The 13,843-nt window shown below is 43.4% G+C and overlaps 1 protein-coding gene across 1 annotated transcript in view; it reads left to right on the top strand.

Moving 5' to 3' along the window:
* Positions 1–908, top strand: part of TRHR (thyrotropin releasing hormone receptor) — a 35,353-nt gene extending 34,445 nt beyond the window's left edge. Inside the window, exon 2 of the mRNA XM_044295281.1 lies at positions 483–908. Within this exon, the coding sequence (XP_044151216.1) occupies positions 483–908 (426 nt within the window). The remainder of the gene's footprint in view (positions 1–482) is intronic.
* Positions 909–13,843: the final 12,935 nt, after the last annotated feature.

Here is a 13,843-nt window from a genome sequence, read left to right as displayed (position 1 = left end):
CGCTCTTGCTGCACTTACAACTCCCCTGTCTTTTGCCGGCGTCATAGCGCTAGGTCATAGTGCGCGACTACATGTATTACGTCCTAACACTCAGGACACAGTGCGACCCCCAAAAGAAGACCAGGGAGCAGTGAGTACAGCCAGTGTTAGCAGCTCTACAGTCACCACTCCCTGCTTCTCCTACATACTAAAGAGCACTTCCATAATGAAAGCGCTCATTAGTATTTTCCTACTGCCATTTCTTACCCTTTTTTGGAGGAAATAGTGTGTCTTATGAAGCGAAAAATACAGAACATATTTATTTTTTGCATTATTATTAGTTACGTTATTATGTTATGTTCCATATGATTTGATACCTTGTTCTACTTGTCAGAAGAAGAGACAAGAACTGTCAGAGAACAATCGCTCATGTCTAACCATAGCTCTGTGCCTTTCTCATCCCTGCAGTATTTATTCTCTTTTCTCCCTTTTTATCTCCGCAGGTTACCAAAATGTTGGCCGTCGTGGTGATCCTGTTTGCGTTTCTGTGGATGCCCTACAGGACGCTGGTCGTTGTCAATTCGTTCCTGTCCAGCCCCTACCTTGAAAACTGGTTTGTTTTATTCTGCAGAATTTGTATTTACCTGAACAGCGCCATCAACCCTGTGATTTATAACCTGATGTCTCAGAAGTTCAGAGCTGCTTTCAAGAAACTCTGCAAGTGCAACAAGAAGCGAACAGAGAAGCCTGCTAATTACGGGGTGGCTCTTAATTACAGCGTTATCAAGGAATCGTCAAACGGAGGAAGTCCAGATCATTTCAGCACGGAGCTAGATGACATTACTGTGACAGACACCTACTTGTCTGGTGCAAAAATGTCCTTTGATGACACGTGCCTGCCTGCAGATGTCACCTACAGAAGTACATAGGCAACCACTGTACGTGAAGGTTGTTTATTAAAAATACCAGGGAAACCAGCCTAAAATCTACAGATGTAGCAGAGCAGAGTTTCTCAGATGCAGGAGCACTGAGTTTATAATGTGTCACGACTTAAGGTAGTACTACAATGTGTTATCTGGGGTTTTACATGGGACTGCGTGCAAACTCACAAGGTCGAATGGAAACCTGAAGTATTAAAGCGACCCTCCAGTTCAAGAAAAGAAATTCACATTAACTGGGGAATAAACAGAACTATTGTTGAGCGAACTTGTGTTTCAAGTATGGTGTACAAGGTTCGGGTTCAGGTTCTCTAAGAACTCCATTATGGATTCCACTACCAGAAACTATAACTTATGGTCCGTAGTAGCAGAATCCATAACGGGATTCTTAGAGAACCAGAACCCAAACCTTGTAAGTCATACTTGAAAAACAAGTTTGCTTATCCCTAAACAGAACCCTTACATGGTGACCTCCTTACCATCATTTGAGCTGCAGATTCGCCAATTTCTGGGTTCTTCTGCCATCCAAGATGGTTGCAACGCTTCTCAGACTGCCTGATGCATAGTGTGCATTTGGTAGTTCCTGCTTTTCCAGCCCTGCTCTTGAATTGGCCAGCACTATTCACATGAGCAAAGCTGGCCAATCTGACGCAGTAGGAGGTGTAATTTGGTATTCTGTTCATTCCCCAGGTAATGTGATTCTTTTTCTTGAACTGGAGGGTCCCTTTAACTTCTTCTTCTAGAAAAAAACATAAGATCAAAGTGGCTGAACCCACCTGAAAATTATCGTATGTGGAAGAGTGTCCCAACTCGCCCCCGACAGATGATCTTAAGGGGTAATTCCATTTCAGACATTGATGGCATATCGCTAGGATATGCCATCAATGTTAGATAGGTGCAGGTGTGGGTCCCACCTCTGAGACCTGCTCCTATCTCCAAAATGGTCCCACCTCTGAAGTAGGAGAGTGCATGGTGAAAATGCGGCCACCCACTGTTCACCACTAACGATATACCATATTCGTCTGGAATATACCCATTCCAGACGAAGTTGGGTCGTAAAAGATGGCTTCCACTTGCTAGCTCAGCAGGCACCATAACTGGTGACTTTTTAATGTTTTAAAAAGCAGACACCTGGGCTAATGTCTGCAATCGGCGACAACACCGATTGCAGACATTAAATACCTCAGATGTAGTGATCAGTTGAGGTGGCTTTCCCTGAGAGCACTGCGCTCCTGGGGCCATTCTTTGTCTGCAATAGCCTGGGTCTCTCTGAAGAAACAATGCCTGTGTGTGTAATAGCCTCGCCTGTGTATGAAGATCTCAGGACAAGCTCCATACAGTGATGTCTTTATACACAGCTCACCCTGAGAGCTGCATGCACTTCTCTCTTGAAAGATTATCTCTGCTACCTCTGTATTTTAGTGAAAATGGCGACAATCATTAGTCTAGTATGAAACAATCTCGGCTTGCGCTGTAGGCTGCCTCTTACCACAAAGGGGACTTTTTTGCTATTACAAAATTAGTAGCACATGAGCTGCTCTAATTTTTTTTTAAATATACGTAATGTAGCCAAGAAATCAGGATTAAAATCACTAAATTGCAAACTGACCCATGAGTCCAAGAACCGTGACACCTGTTGCTACTTAAAACTGCAAACCAAGATGCAGTCTCACTAGCACCAGTGGTTTATAACAACGCAGCCACCACTAGGGGGAGCTCACTGCACTGAGATTTTTTATAGCTCCCATCCATATGTAGTTTGTTCCCCCTAATCTTGGTTGTAGCACAGGATTCAAAGTGGGTTAAAAAAAATATATTAAAAATGAGATAATCATTTGCTGATCCCCCACTATTCCCATTCCAGCACTTACTGGGTCTTCACTGATCTTTTTTTCCTGGTCCCCTATCGACAAATCAGTGATCGCTGGGACCCAGTGTTTGGCTGTGTTCGTACTGTACAGTATATGGGGTGACATTGATGGCTCTGCTATCTATGTTGTGCATCTTTTCCAAATCCAGTTAAATAATAAATGATGCTCATACAACAAATACTACAAGAAAATTTAGACTAGCACATTCATATACATAGTCACAGGAGCATATCCATCAAGCAAACATGGTTGATAAAGAAATGGCTGCACAACTTTACACATACAAACAATAGACCTGAGAAATGGGGATCATTCTAATTTAAAGTGGTATTATACCTACTATAAATGGAAAAATGGAAGCTCTTAGCGCACATTTTTGATCAAGCGTGTGTCGGGCCCATCTACCAGGCGTCAAGGTGGCTTCCGCAGAAGCGGAGACCACCTTGACGCCTGGTAGATGGGCCCGACACACGTTTGATCAAAAATGCGCGCTAAGAGCTTCCATTTTTCCATTTATAGTAGGTATAATACCACTTTAAATTAGAATGATCCCCATGTTGCTGAGCAGTGTGGTTCCCATGTGCTCTGCTTTGCTGAGCGATGTGGTTCCCATGTGCTTTGCATTGCTGAGCGATGTGGTTCCCATGAGCTTTGCTTTGCTGAGCGGTGTGGTTCCCATGTGCTCTGCTTTGCTGACCGATGTGGTTCCCATGTGCTCTGCTTTGCTGAGCGATGTGGTTCCCATGTGCTCTGCTTTGCTGACCGATGTGGTTCCCATGTGCTCTGCTTTGCTGAGTGATGTGGTTCCCATGTGCTCTGCTTTGCTGAGCGGTGTGGTTTCCATGTGCTCTGCTTTGCTGAGCGATGTGGTTCCCATGTGCTCTGCTTTGCTGAGTGATGTGGTTCCCATGTGCTCTGCTTTGCTGAGCGGTGTGGTTTCCATGTGCTCTGCTTTGCTGAGCGGTGTGGTTTCCATGTGCTCTGCTTTGCTGAGCGATGTGGTTCCCATGTGCTCTGCTTTGCTGACCGATGTGGTTCCCATGTGCTCTGCTTTGCTGAGTGGTGGGGTTCCCATTTGCTCTGCTTTGCTTAGTGGTGGGGTTCCCAGCAGCTGTCAGCATTTTTGATCATGCTAAACTTATGACAGCACTAGCAGGACAAACATACATTCTGTGAAATTTCTATCATCAGGAGTAGTGAGAATATGAACTTTTATTCTGCCGATTCTGCTCTTGTAAGCACACTGGAGGCAGAGCTTCATTGTAAAGTGCTCTCTGCATTAAGCTGCTGTACTGCCCCTGACAGCTATAGCATCCCACCAGGAGCAGAGGGGAAACACCATGAACGATCTCAATACAGAGAGCACTTCATAGTGAAGCCCTGCCTCCTGAGCACTTGCAGGAGCAGAATCTGGCAGCATAAAAGTTAACATTCACACTACTGATACAAAAACACCTTTATAAAGAGTATGTCTGTCCTACTCTCCCAAGCTCCAGCCTAGTGCTGACAGCAGTTCAGCATGATCAAAACTGCTGAAAGATTCCCTTTAAGGGCAGCCAAGTGTTAAAGAGGTATTCCAATTGTAATGATTACATTTATTTATTTAGAGAATAGGATGTTGAACAATTTTTTCGAATATACATCTATTTAAACTTTTGTTCGCAGACCTTTATTATATCCATAAAGTAGCCTCCCCTAAAGAAGAAAAATGGTACAGTCCATTTTAGTCATGTAAAATGCATCCATAGGAGAGCTGGATAGGACTAAACATGGCCCTCACAAGTATTCTGTGACCTGGCTCTTAGTTATCTATCAGGTGAATAGTAGTGTTTTGCAGAGCATAACTTGTACAGTATATACAGTATTACTGCCTCCAGAAGCTCCTCATCATGGCTGTCAGTGTCTATGTAGTTCTGTGTGTTAGGATCTTTTTTTTTTTTTAACTAAACTTTATTAAAAACATGATAACATCACCTAAGGAGCGGTAGCCATGTAAATACACACAATAATGTAGTTACTGTAATAACCCCAATAAAACTCATGATTCCACCCCTAGTCTTATTTAGTTATCACATGAATGTGTCCTGTGTGTTGACGCTGCACATGTATGTCATGTAACACCGCTGCTTAGTAAATGTCAGGGATCATATGATGTAAAGAGTGTCACATGACCATGGATACATTACACAGGACTGATACATGGGCTATACCATTCTACTACCTATAGGGGTCAACCACCTAATATAAGAAAGGCATGTATGCAGAATTGTAAATACATGTATATTAGAAAATCGTATGATTTCCTATTATATAAACAAATAAATGAAAAAAATAAAAATATCTGGAATACCCCTCTAAGGAACCAATAGTTGGTGAACACTAGCTAGTGGGTCACACAATTTAATTTCTCTTTTGATGTAGTATGATTATTTTTATGGTTTTAATGAACAGTCTCCTGTACATGTATGTAACGAAACCTGATAAGTAGAATTACGTGAAATGACACAATATAGAAGATCATGGACTAAAATATCTTATAACTGGCCCCAATGGTTTCTTTGAGTCCAGGTTAAGAACCCCTGATGTAGGAAAGTGCACACCTGATGTGTATGTGGGCACGGGAGGTCATTACCAGTATTTCTAATATATTCTCTGTATTTACGTGTGTGGAGACATTTATGGATTTATACATACCGTACATGTGACAAGTGATAGAAGTGGTTGTGTGACGATACCTCATTGGACTTACACATCATTGAAGTAATTTCCCGGGTTTATTATGTGTTGCTCGGTTTGTAAATCTTGCTTATGACCTTTTATCTGCTTTTTGATGCTGCTTTAAAGTCATGAAATGAAAGTGCATTATCGATCTGTCTTACTGAGGACAAATGTGTCCTATGTTTCACTTTAGTGAAGTTTAGGTAACACATAAGTATCCTAGTCCCATGTATATTTAGTTTTATGCCTTGTTGCCTCACTGTTTGCAGTAAGAGTTAAAGGGGTTGTCTCTCACTTCAGCCAATGGCATTTATCATGTAGAGAAAGTTAATACAAGACACTTACTAATGTATTGTGATTGTCCATATTGTCTCCTCTGCTGGTTTGATTCATTTTTCCATCACGTTATACACTGCTCGTTTCCACAGGTTATTGCTAGTGTTTAGCGATTAGAAGTCCACAAAGTGGGCTTCGATCCAAATTGCAGGGAAAATTCGATTCTCCGTAAAGCCAAATTTCCTCGTGCTTCGTGGTAGCGAATCGATTTTCCCTGAGATGGTTTAACAAACAAAAAATAATCATACTTACCTCATCTATTGGTTAGCAACGGGCCGGCCGCCGACATCTTGATTGAAGATCTCGCACAGAATCCTGTGCGCAGTGACGTATGACGTCACCACGGCGGCCGACGTGATGACATCATCACGGGCCACACAAGATTTTGCACCAGATCTTCAAGCAAGATGGCGGTGACCGACCTGTCACGAGCAAATAGATGAGGAAAGTATGATGTAATTTATTATTTTTTACATTTTTACTAATGTTTATTATTGTTATTACTGTCAGATGCCACGATCAGCGATGAACGCGGTATCTGAGGGGTACAATGATGTGAACGGCGCAATCGCCGCTCCCTGTCATTGCACCTGCTACTTACAAAGAAATGCGCTTCGTGACAAAGTAATTCATCACAAAGCAAATTTTTTCGTAAAAGTCGTCGAAGCAGGCGAGTTGAATTTATGAATACAGTACTTCGCTCCTCTCTAGTTACGGCCACCTCTGCAGCGCAGATACGACAGAAGCTACTGCGCATGCGTGCCTATGCGCGCTCCACGGTCCCGGCCACCAGAGAACTCCAGAGCAAAGGAGACAATATGGACAATCACAATACATTAGTAAGTGCCTTGTATTAACTTTCTCTACATGATTAAAGCCATTTGCTGAAGTGAGACGACCCCTTTAGCTATCTCAATCTTCATGTCATAAATGACGCATTATTTTGCGGTTTAACGTAAATTAAGATATGGCAAACGGTAACTTGAAAATTGTACATAAATTAATATAAATTTTGACTTGTTTGATAGCAATCCTCATCACCAGTCACTTTTCTTCTACTCAGGCCTTGACTGATCGCCAGATAATATGCTCACAGATACTGAAAGGCGTCCCCATCATTTCCCTGAGCATTGATACCTTAAAGTGTCGACAGTCGGTAGTAGAGAGGTACTGACACAAGATTCCTTTGGAAACTGCAAGATCTGCAAGCACATCACCATAGGTTCTTTGATATACCAATTCAGGTTTGGACTGGCCCACAGGGGAACAGGTGATTTCCCCTAAAGGTCCTGAGGGAAGGCTGGGCCCCTTCCTCTATAGCCCCCGGACCTCTCATCCGGCACAAGTGGCACATGGCACGGCACACTGACTGCATTACAGGCAGCGTACAGCAGCTCAACCAGCCTATGTCCATATAGATAATTTCACCCAATTTACTATTCTAAACACATGGGGTGGCTGAGATGACATCTATGGACAGAGGCCAGCCAGAAAATATCCTCTTTTTCACGGTATTACATGTTGCCCATTAAAATAAATGTATGACCATGGTGATACTGAGTGATCTGATGGAGTCCTGTGGATATTGCATCCCTGACTATGAAGGGGATTCACTACTTGGAGAGCATTAATGCCAATTTTTAATAGCCTTTGAAAGTATCAAATATTAGCATTAGTTATGTTTTATAGAAATTGACGGTTAATATAGGAATTGTAAAAAAAAAAAAAATGTATGAGTTCCTATGTAATTGCCAAGATCCAAATCATTTTATTGGCAGAAAACATACTTTTGTATGGTGATGAGGATGTGATGCCCTGCTGTAAATATCCCTGTGTGATAAATCTGAATATGCTTCTCTGTGGAACATCCTGGAGTTTTTATGTTTGTGCTATAAAATAAAAGAAAAGATGATGTCACGGGTCTGTTTTTTTATTTATTATTGTTTAGTGTTGCATTTTCTATACGCTGCAATAGCAAAGTGGCGGTCCCCATCTTTTAAAGTCTATGGGAGTTTCCTTGCTCCCCTCTTTTCAGTAATTCCTACAGACCCCACTGGAGAAGGCAGTACACAAGGCCTGCAGCTACCTCACTGCGGCAGTGAGAGAAATAGAGGTGACATTTTTGGCATGCCCTGTGGATATGCCACTGTAATGTAATGTGAATTCAAAAGATTTGAGAATGAATAAGCTTACACAGGCTAAGTGAATAAATGTATTTACTAAGTGTGATTAAATATACAATACTGAATAATAAAAAGTAAATAAACATCACTATCCTAAATGGGGTGTAGATATTACTCTGTTATGCTATAACACAAGGCTGTCTACCACGTTATGACACATAACCGACACCCCAAGTGTACAAGAGATAGGGTAAATTAATACTTACATCCTACCTAGGATGAAATTCCAGTTGGAATCCCAATTAATTGTTAGTGCAAACCACAGTTATTCTCTTCTATCCATCCTCCTGTGTGCATCACTCATGTCTCTGAGATCACTCAGAAATGTGTTCTTATCAGCACAATGGAGGACGGGTACTATCTCTAACCCACTACATTACAAGAAAAACTTTGTAAATTATTACACAGAGTATTAAACATAATGTAAAAGAGGACAGAATTAAAGGGGACAGAACCAATCAGTGCTTAAAAATACCCTTACAATCACTATCATGGGATTATTCTTGAGAGAAATTGAAGACATATCGGTAGAACACAGTTGAAGAAACATTCTAATTGGTTACTACAGGCGATTCACTGATATGAATTAAATGGGTTGTGCACCATTGGGGGTTTTGGGAAAAAAAAACTCTTTCGTAATCCTGTGAAGGGAATTGTACTTACCGGCTGCCCGGCGCTGGCTCCGATACTTCTCTTCATGGCCTCGGCTTCTCCGCTCGGCTCCCAGGTTGTAAACTTCTATTTTGATGCCGTTGCAGCCAATCGCTGGCCATGAAGGTGACCTGCTCCCCTAATATCATATCAAATAGACATGTTATGCAAAGAGGCCAGGTCGACACTGCAGCCAGCGATTGGCTGCAGTGGCATCAAAACTGAAGTTTACATCCTGTGGAGTCGAGTGGAGAAGCCGAGGCCAAGAAAAGAAGAAACTGGGAGCCAACGCTAGGAAGCAGCTAAGTATAATTCCCTTCACAGGTCTGCCAAAAGGGTGGGGAGCTGCCAAAAACCCTCCAATGGTGCACAACACATTTAAGCTTAAAAAAGAGTGTTTAAGATCTCTTAGGAGAGCACAATGGTACAGATCGAGCCATCAGAGCAGGTTATCTGACAGATTTCATCATGAAGGTGAAAGAACGCAAGCTGCTGAATACACAGACCTATTGCAAAAATGGTTTTAGGTCAAAATAAGTACAATACAGTAATACAATGTGTATTCAAATATGTCCATAGATTTTAAGACATTAATAAAAGCTATAGAAGACTCAGGCTAGGAATTATCAAAAGGGAAGTCCACCTTTGAAACCCTTACAGGCAGCCCTTCCGCCCGCAGAGCCTGTGGAGGGAAGCATACTGATTTGTTCCCCACCACTCGGTTCCGGTTGCTTCAGTCTGCTGTCCTCCAGTTTCATGCTCGATAACCTCCAGAGTTGATGGGGTTCACGTGTGCGGATACAGCCAGTGACTGGCTAAAGCGATGATGTGTCCCCCAAGGGTCACATTACTAGTTTACATGCCACTTGGAGACTCGTCAGTCAGAAATTGGATGCAGCGGCACATGTGAACACCATCCACTCCAGAAGTTAACAAGCGGGGAACAGCGGCAGTCAAAAGGAGTCGAAACCAAGCAGCGGGGAGTAGGTAAGGATGCTTCCCTCCACAAATCTGGTGGGGAGTGGGCTGGTGCTCAAAAAGGTTTCAAAGGTGTAAAATCCCCTTTTATAATTAATGATGGTTCCAATGATGAGGGGGCTTTAATGCATGTGCCCTGCATGCTGGGCGCTAGGGGAAAGGGGGTTGCAAACAATGCACACTTATCTAGGGTATTTTTATACGGATCTAGGGTAGAAAATTGAGTCTTTGCCTGGGTAAAGGGAAGTCTGGCTACAATCCTGAGTATATGAACTATAGATCTATTAGCTCTGTGTCTAAACTGTAAGTATTTAGGTGACACCAGATCAATGTTATTGACATGATTGGGAAAAGATTTGTATAAATGGGGCATGTTAATAGGACACATGACAGCATAGACAGGGGTAGAACGGCATAAAAACCCATTACAGTGCCTGAAAGGCGATTTCCAGGATGAACTTATGGATAACCTATCCTTAGGTCATCAATATCAGACGTGAATATGGGAATTTGGGGCTGAGCACAATACCAGGTGTCAGGGGCGTTGCTAGGGTCTCAAAATATCTGGGACCCAAGCCCCAATGAATATTGTCCAATTCTCTAAGTCAACCAATCTCCCTCCCCAACCCCTCCGCTGGCAAACACTAGCACTGGAGACATTTTACTGTAATTGCTATACAGCAGCACGTACCTTTCACATCCAGTGCCTCCCAGGTGACATCTCCTCTGATGTAGATCTTCTCTGTCATCATCATCTCCATTCAATCCGGATAACTTCTATCAGCCGCGCCTCGTCTCTGCAGAGTGTGACACACAGACATCTGAGCTTCCTCACTTTTCTCTACCCCCAAATACTATCCTGAAGAAAAAGGAGTGACCCCCATAGTAATAGTACTCCTCATAGTCCCACCAATAGTAATTCCCTTCTAGAATGCCCTCATTAGTAATTCTGCCCCCTACAGTGTCCCCAACAGTGATAATGCTCCCCAAGAGTGCCTCCATTAGTAGAAGAGCCCTCCGGTATTAATAATGTCCTTACAGAGCCTCTAGTTGAAATAAGGCCCCCCTATTGTTATCCCAGTGGTAATAAAGCTCTCTACAGACCCCTCAGTAGTAATAAGGCCCCCCATAATGCTCTTAATAGAAATAATGTGGATCTATAAGTCCCTCCTATAGAGCCCCCAGTAGTAATAACAACGCTTAATGTCCCCTGAATTTAAAATGTCCCCACAGTGCCCCCAGTATTTATAATACCCCCTACTGTTATAATGCTCACCCTGAAGTGCCCCAGTATTTATATCACCCACCACTGTTATAATGCCCACACAGTGCCTCTAGTATTTATATTGCCCCCTACTGTTATAATGCTCGCCTTGCAGGGCCCCCAGTATTTATAATGCCCCTTGCAGTGCCCCGTGTAGTTATATTCCTCTGTTTACTGTCCTCAGAAATTATAATTCCTCAGCCCCTCCACCATACAGTCCCATGTAAATAATATTATTTTCCTCCTCCGCCATAGAGTCCCATGTAAATACCATCACACCATCTCCCCAGCCCCTCCAATATACAGTCCCATTTAAATAACATCCCTCTCTATTTACAGCCCCCTCCAAAAAACAGTCCCACGTAAATAACATTACCCCCTTCCCAGCCACCTTCAACATACAGTCCCATGATAATAACATCACCCCTAAATATTCAGTCCCATGTAAATAACATCACTCCACCCCACTGTCCCTCGTAAATAACTTCAGCCCTAACATACAGTCCCAGTTAAATAAGTATAACTCCCAACATTGCTCTGCCTCTCACACTAAGTAATCTACCCCTTAACTTACCTCTCCTGATGTAGCAGACCTCACCACAGCTCCTTCCCAGTACTTCTCATCACTGCTGCGTCGTCCTCTCCTGCACTAGTCACATGATGGTGACATCATCGCAGGTCCTTTTCCGCTACTGCATTTAGAACTGATCACATGGACTGTGAGGTCATCACAGGTCCTTCAGCTCTTGCAGGGCATTAGATTCAATTGTATTGCTGTCCTGAGGATGGCAATACAGTTGGATCTATCTGGCAGGCAGTACATTCGGGGCCTCGAACAAAACATCAGGGTTTAACCTAGCAACGCCCCTGCCATGTGTAATACTTCAGAGTGGTATTACCATTCCTACACCCTGCTACTGTCTCTAATGGGCTAACCATATTATCCTCTGTGTATTTATTCCAGGTCCTCCTACATTGTGCATTCATAATCTTTTTATGCAACTGTTTACTACAGGTAATGTGCCTGGTCCACCATCAGGTGGCAGCAGATATATGGCAGAGAGATCTTTAGATAGAATGGAACTCACCATTCCCTTCTCCCCCTTTTTTGGCAGAAGTGGGCTAGTCCCATTTCCTACCAAAGGGACAGCAGGAAGTGTCTAGTCAGTCTTAGTTAAGCTAGTGTCAGATGCAGATGTGCCAAAGATGTAGCAGCGAGGGGAGGCCCCCCTCCTGCAGCAGGAGTCTCTCTGAGTGAAGCAGCTCATAAAGCACCCTGACTCCTTACAGATTTACAGACAGAATATTGAGATGGGGTCAACAGCCAAAGGCCTCCCACTCCAGAGGTACCAGAACAGTCCTAAAGTCCAGCTACCGCAATAGAGCCAAGTTTAGCACAGCAGAAAGAGAAAGCAGAGTACTCAAGTTTGCCTGCCAGTTTATGCCAAAGCCTGCTGTAACCAAGAGAAAGCCTAAATACCAGTTGATGCAAGTAAAGCTGTTGAACTTTATAAATGTCTGGTCTCGACATATTCTCCACCTCCACCATTACTCATTCCTTTTATTGCTTCGGAGCCAGGCCCTGGGGAGCGATGATATTTAGATAGGAGCACCGTGACACACACAGAGACTCTTAAGGCCGCACCACACAACTCGGCATTCCTATAGACCGGGGACACAATCAGCCCTGGGGGGCGGCATGTTGCACAGACACTGTCGCCATCGAATGGATAGAGCTGTGGATGATAAGCTGTGATGAGGCTGCAGCACTCACCAAAGGTCTGTGGCATCTGCAAAAAGGTGATCGGCGGGGATCCAACTCCTGAGGATAGTCTATATGAAAATCCTAGAAAACCCCTTTAATACAATGCATACAAGATTATATTAAATGACAAGCTCAGCTGTGTCTCTACCTTTCTCATCATTGACAATGACTAAAGGCCTGCTTGACCAGGTTAGTACTTGGGCTAAAGAAAGCAAGTTGTAATCAAATGAATGACATGATGTACTGGAGAGAGACATCAGATGCATAATATTCTATTAAAAATCTACTTTGTTGTTGCTTTTCATAGAAGGATACAAGATGTATTAATAGCAATATTGTAAATTATATAAAATATGTCAGGAGTTACTCATCATGCAAATGACAAGCTCCATTACACTCTGGAAATAGACAGTTATATAACGAGAAGGCTCCCCCTTCCATCATGCAAGTGACAAAACTTATAACTGAACAATAAGTTTTAGGCTACTTTCACACTAGCGTTCGGCTGTCCGCTCGTGAGCTCCGTTTGAAGGGGCTCACGAGCGGACCCGAACGCTTCCGTCCAGCCCTGATGCAGTCTGAATGGATGCGGATCCGCTCAGACTGCATCAGTCTGGCGCCGTTCAGCCTCCGCTCCGCTCGCCTCCGCACGGACAGGCGGACAGCTGAACGCTGCTTGCAGCGTTCGGGTGTCCGCCTGGCCGTGCGGAGGCGTGCGGATCCGTCCAGACTTACAATGTAAGTCAATGGGGACGGATCTGTTTGAAGATGCCACAATATGGCTCAATCTTCAAGCGGATCCGTCCCCCATTGACTTTACATTGAAAGTCTGGACGGATCCGCTCAGGCTGCTTTCACACTTAGAAAATTTTCTAAGTAATTAATGCAGACGGATCCGTACTGAACGGAGCCTCCGTCTGCATTAATATGATCGGATCCGTTCAGAACGGATCCGATCGAACGCTAGTGTGAAAGTAGCCTTATACGTGTATCTTCATGGAACAGCAGTGACCAGACCTCCCAAGTGTCCCTCTTTTGGAGGGTAGTCCCTATTTTTGACCCAAGTCCCTCTTTTCCTCTTTGCTCCTTAAAGGCTATGTAACCTTCGGAGGCAATTTTTTTATGATTGCATGTTAGGCTACTTTCACACTCGTGTTTTG

The sequence above is a fragment of the Bufo gargarizans genome, chromosome 5 (assembly GCF_014858855.1).
Source record: "Bufo gargarizans isolate SCDJY-AF-19 chromosome 5, ASM1485885v1, whole genome shotgun sequence".
Lineage (NCBI taxonomy): Eukaryota > Metazoa > Chordata > Amphibia > Anura > Bufonidae > Bufo > Bufo gargarizans.
The sequence above is the reverse complement of the archived record's forward strand: the minus strand, read 5'-3'. Positions and strand labels throughout refer to the sequence as shown.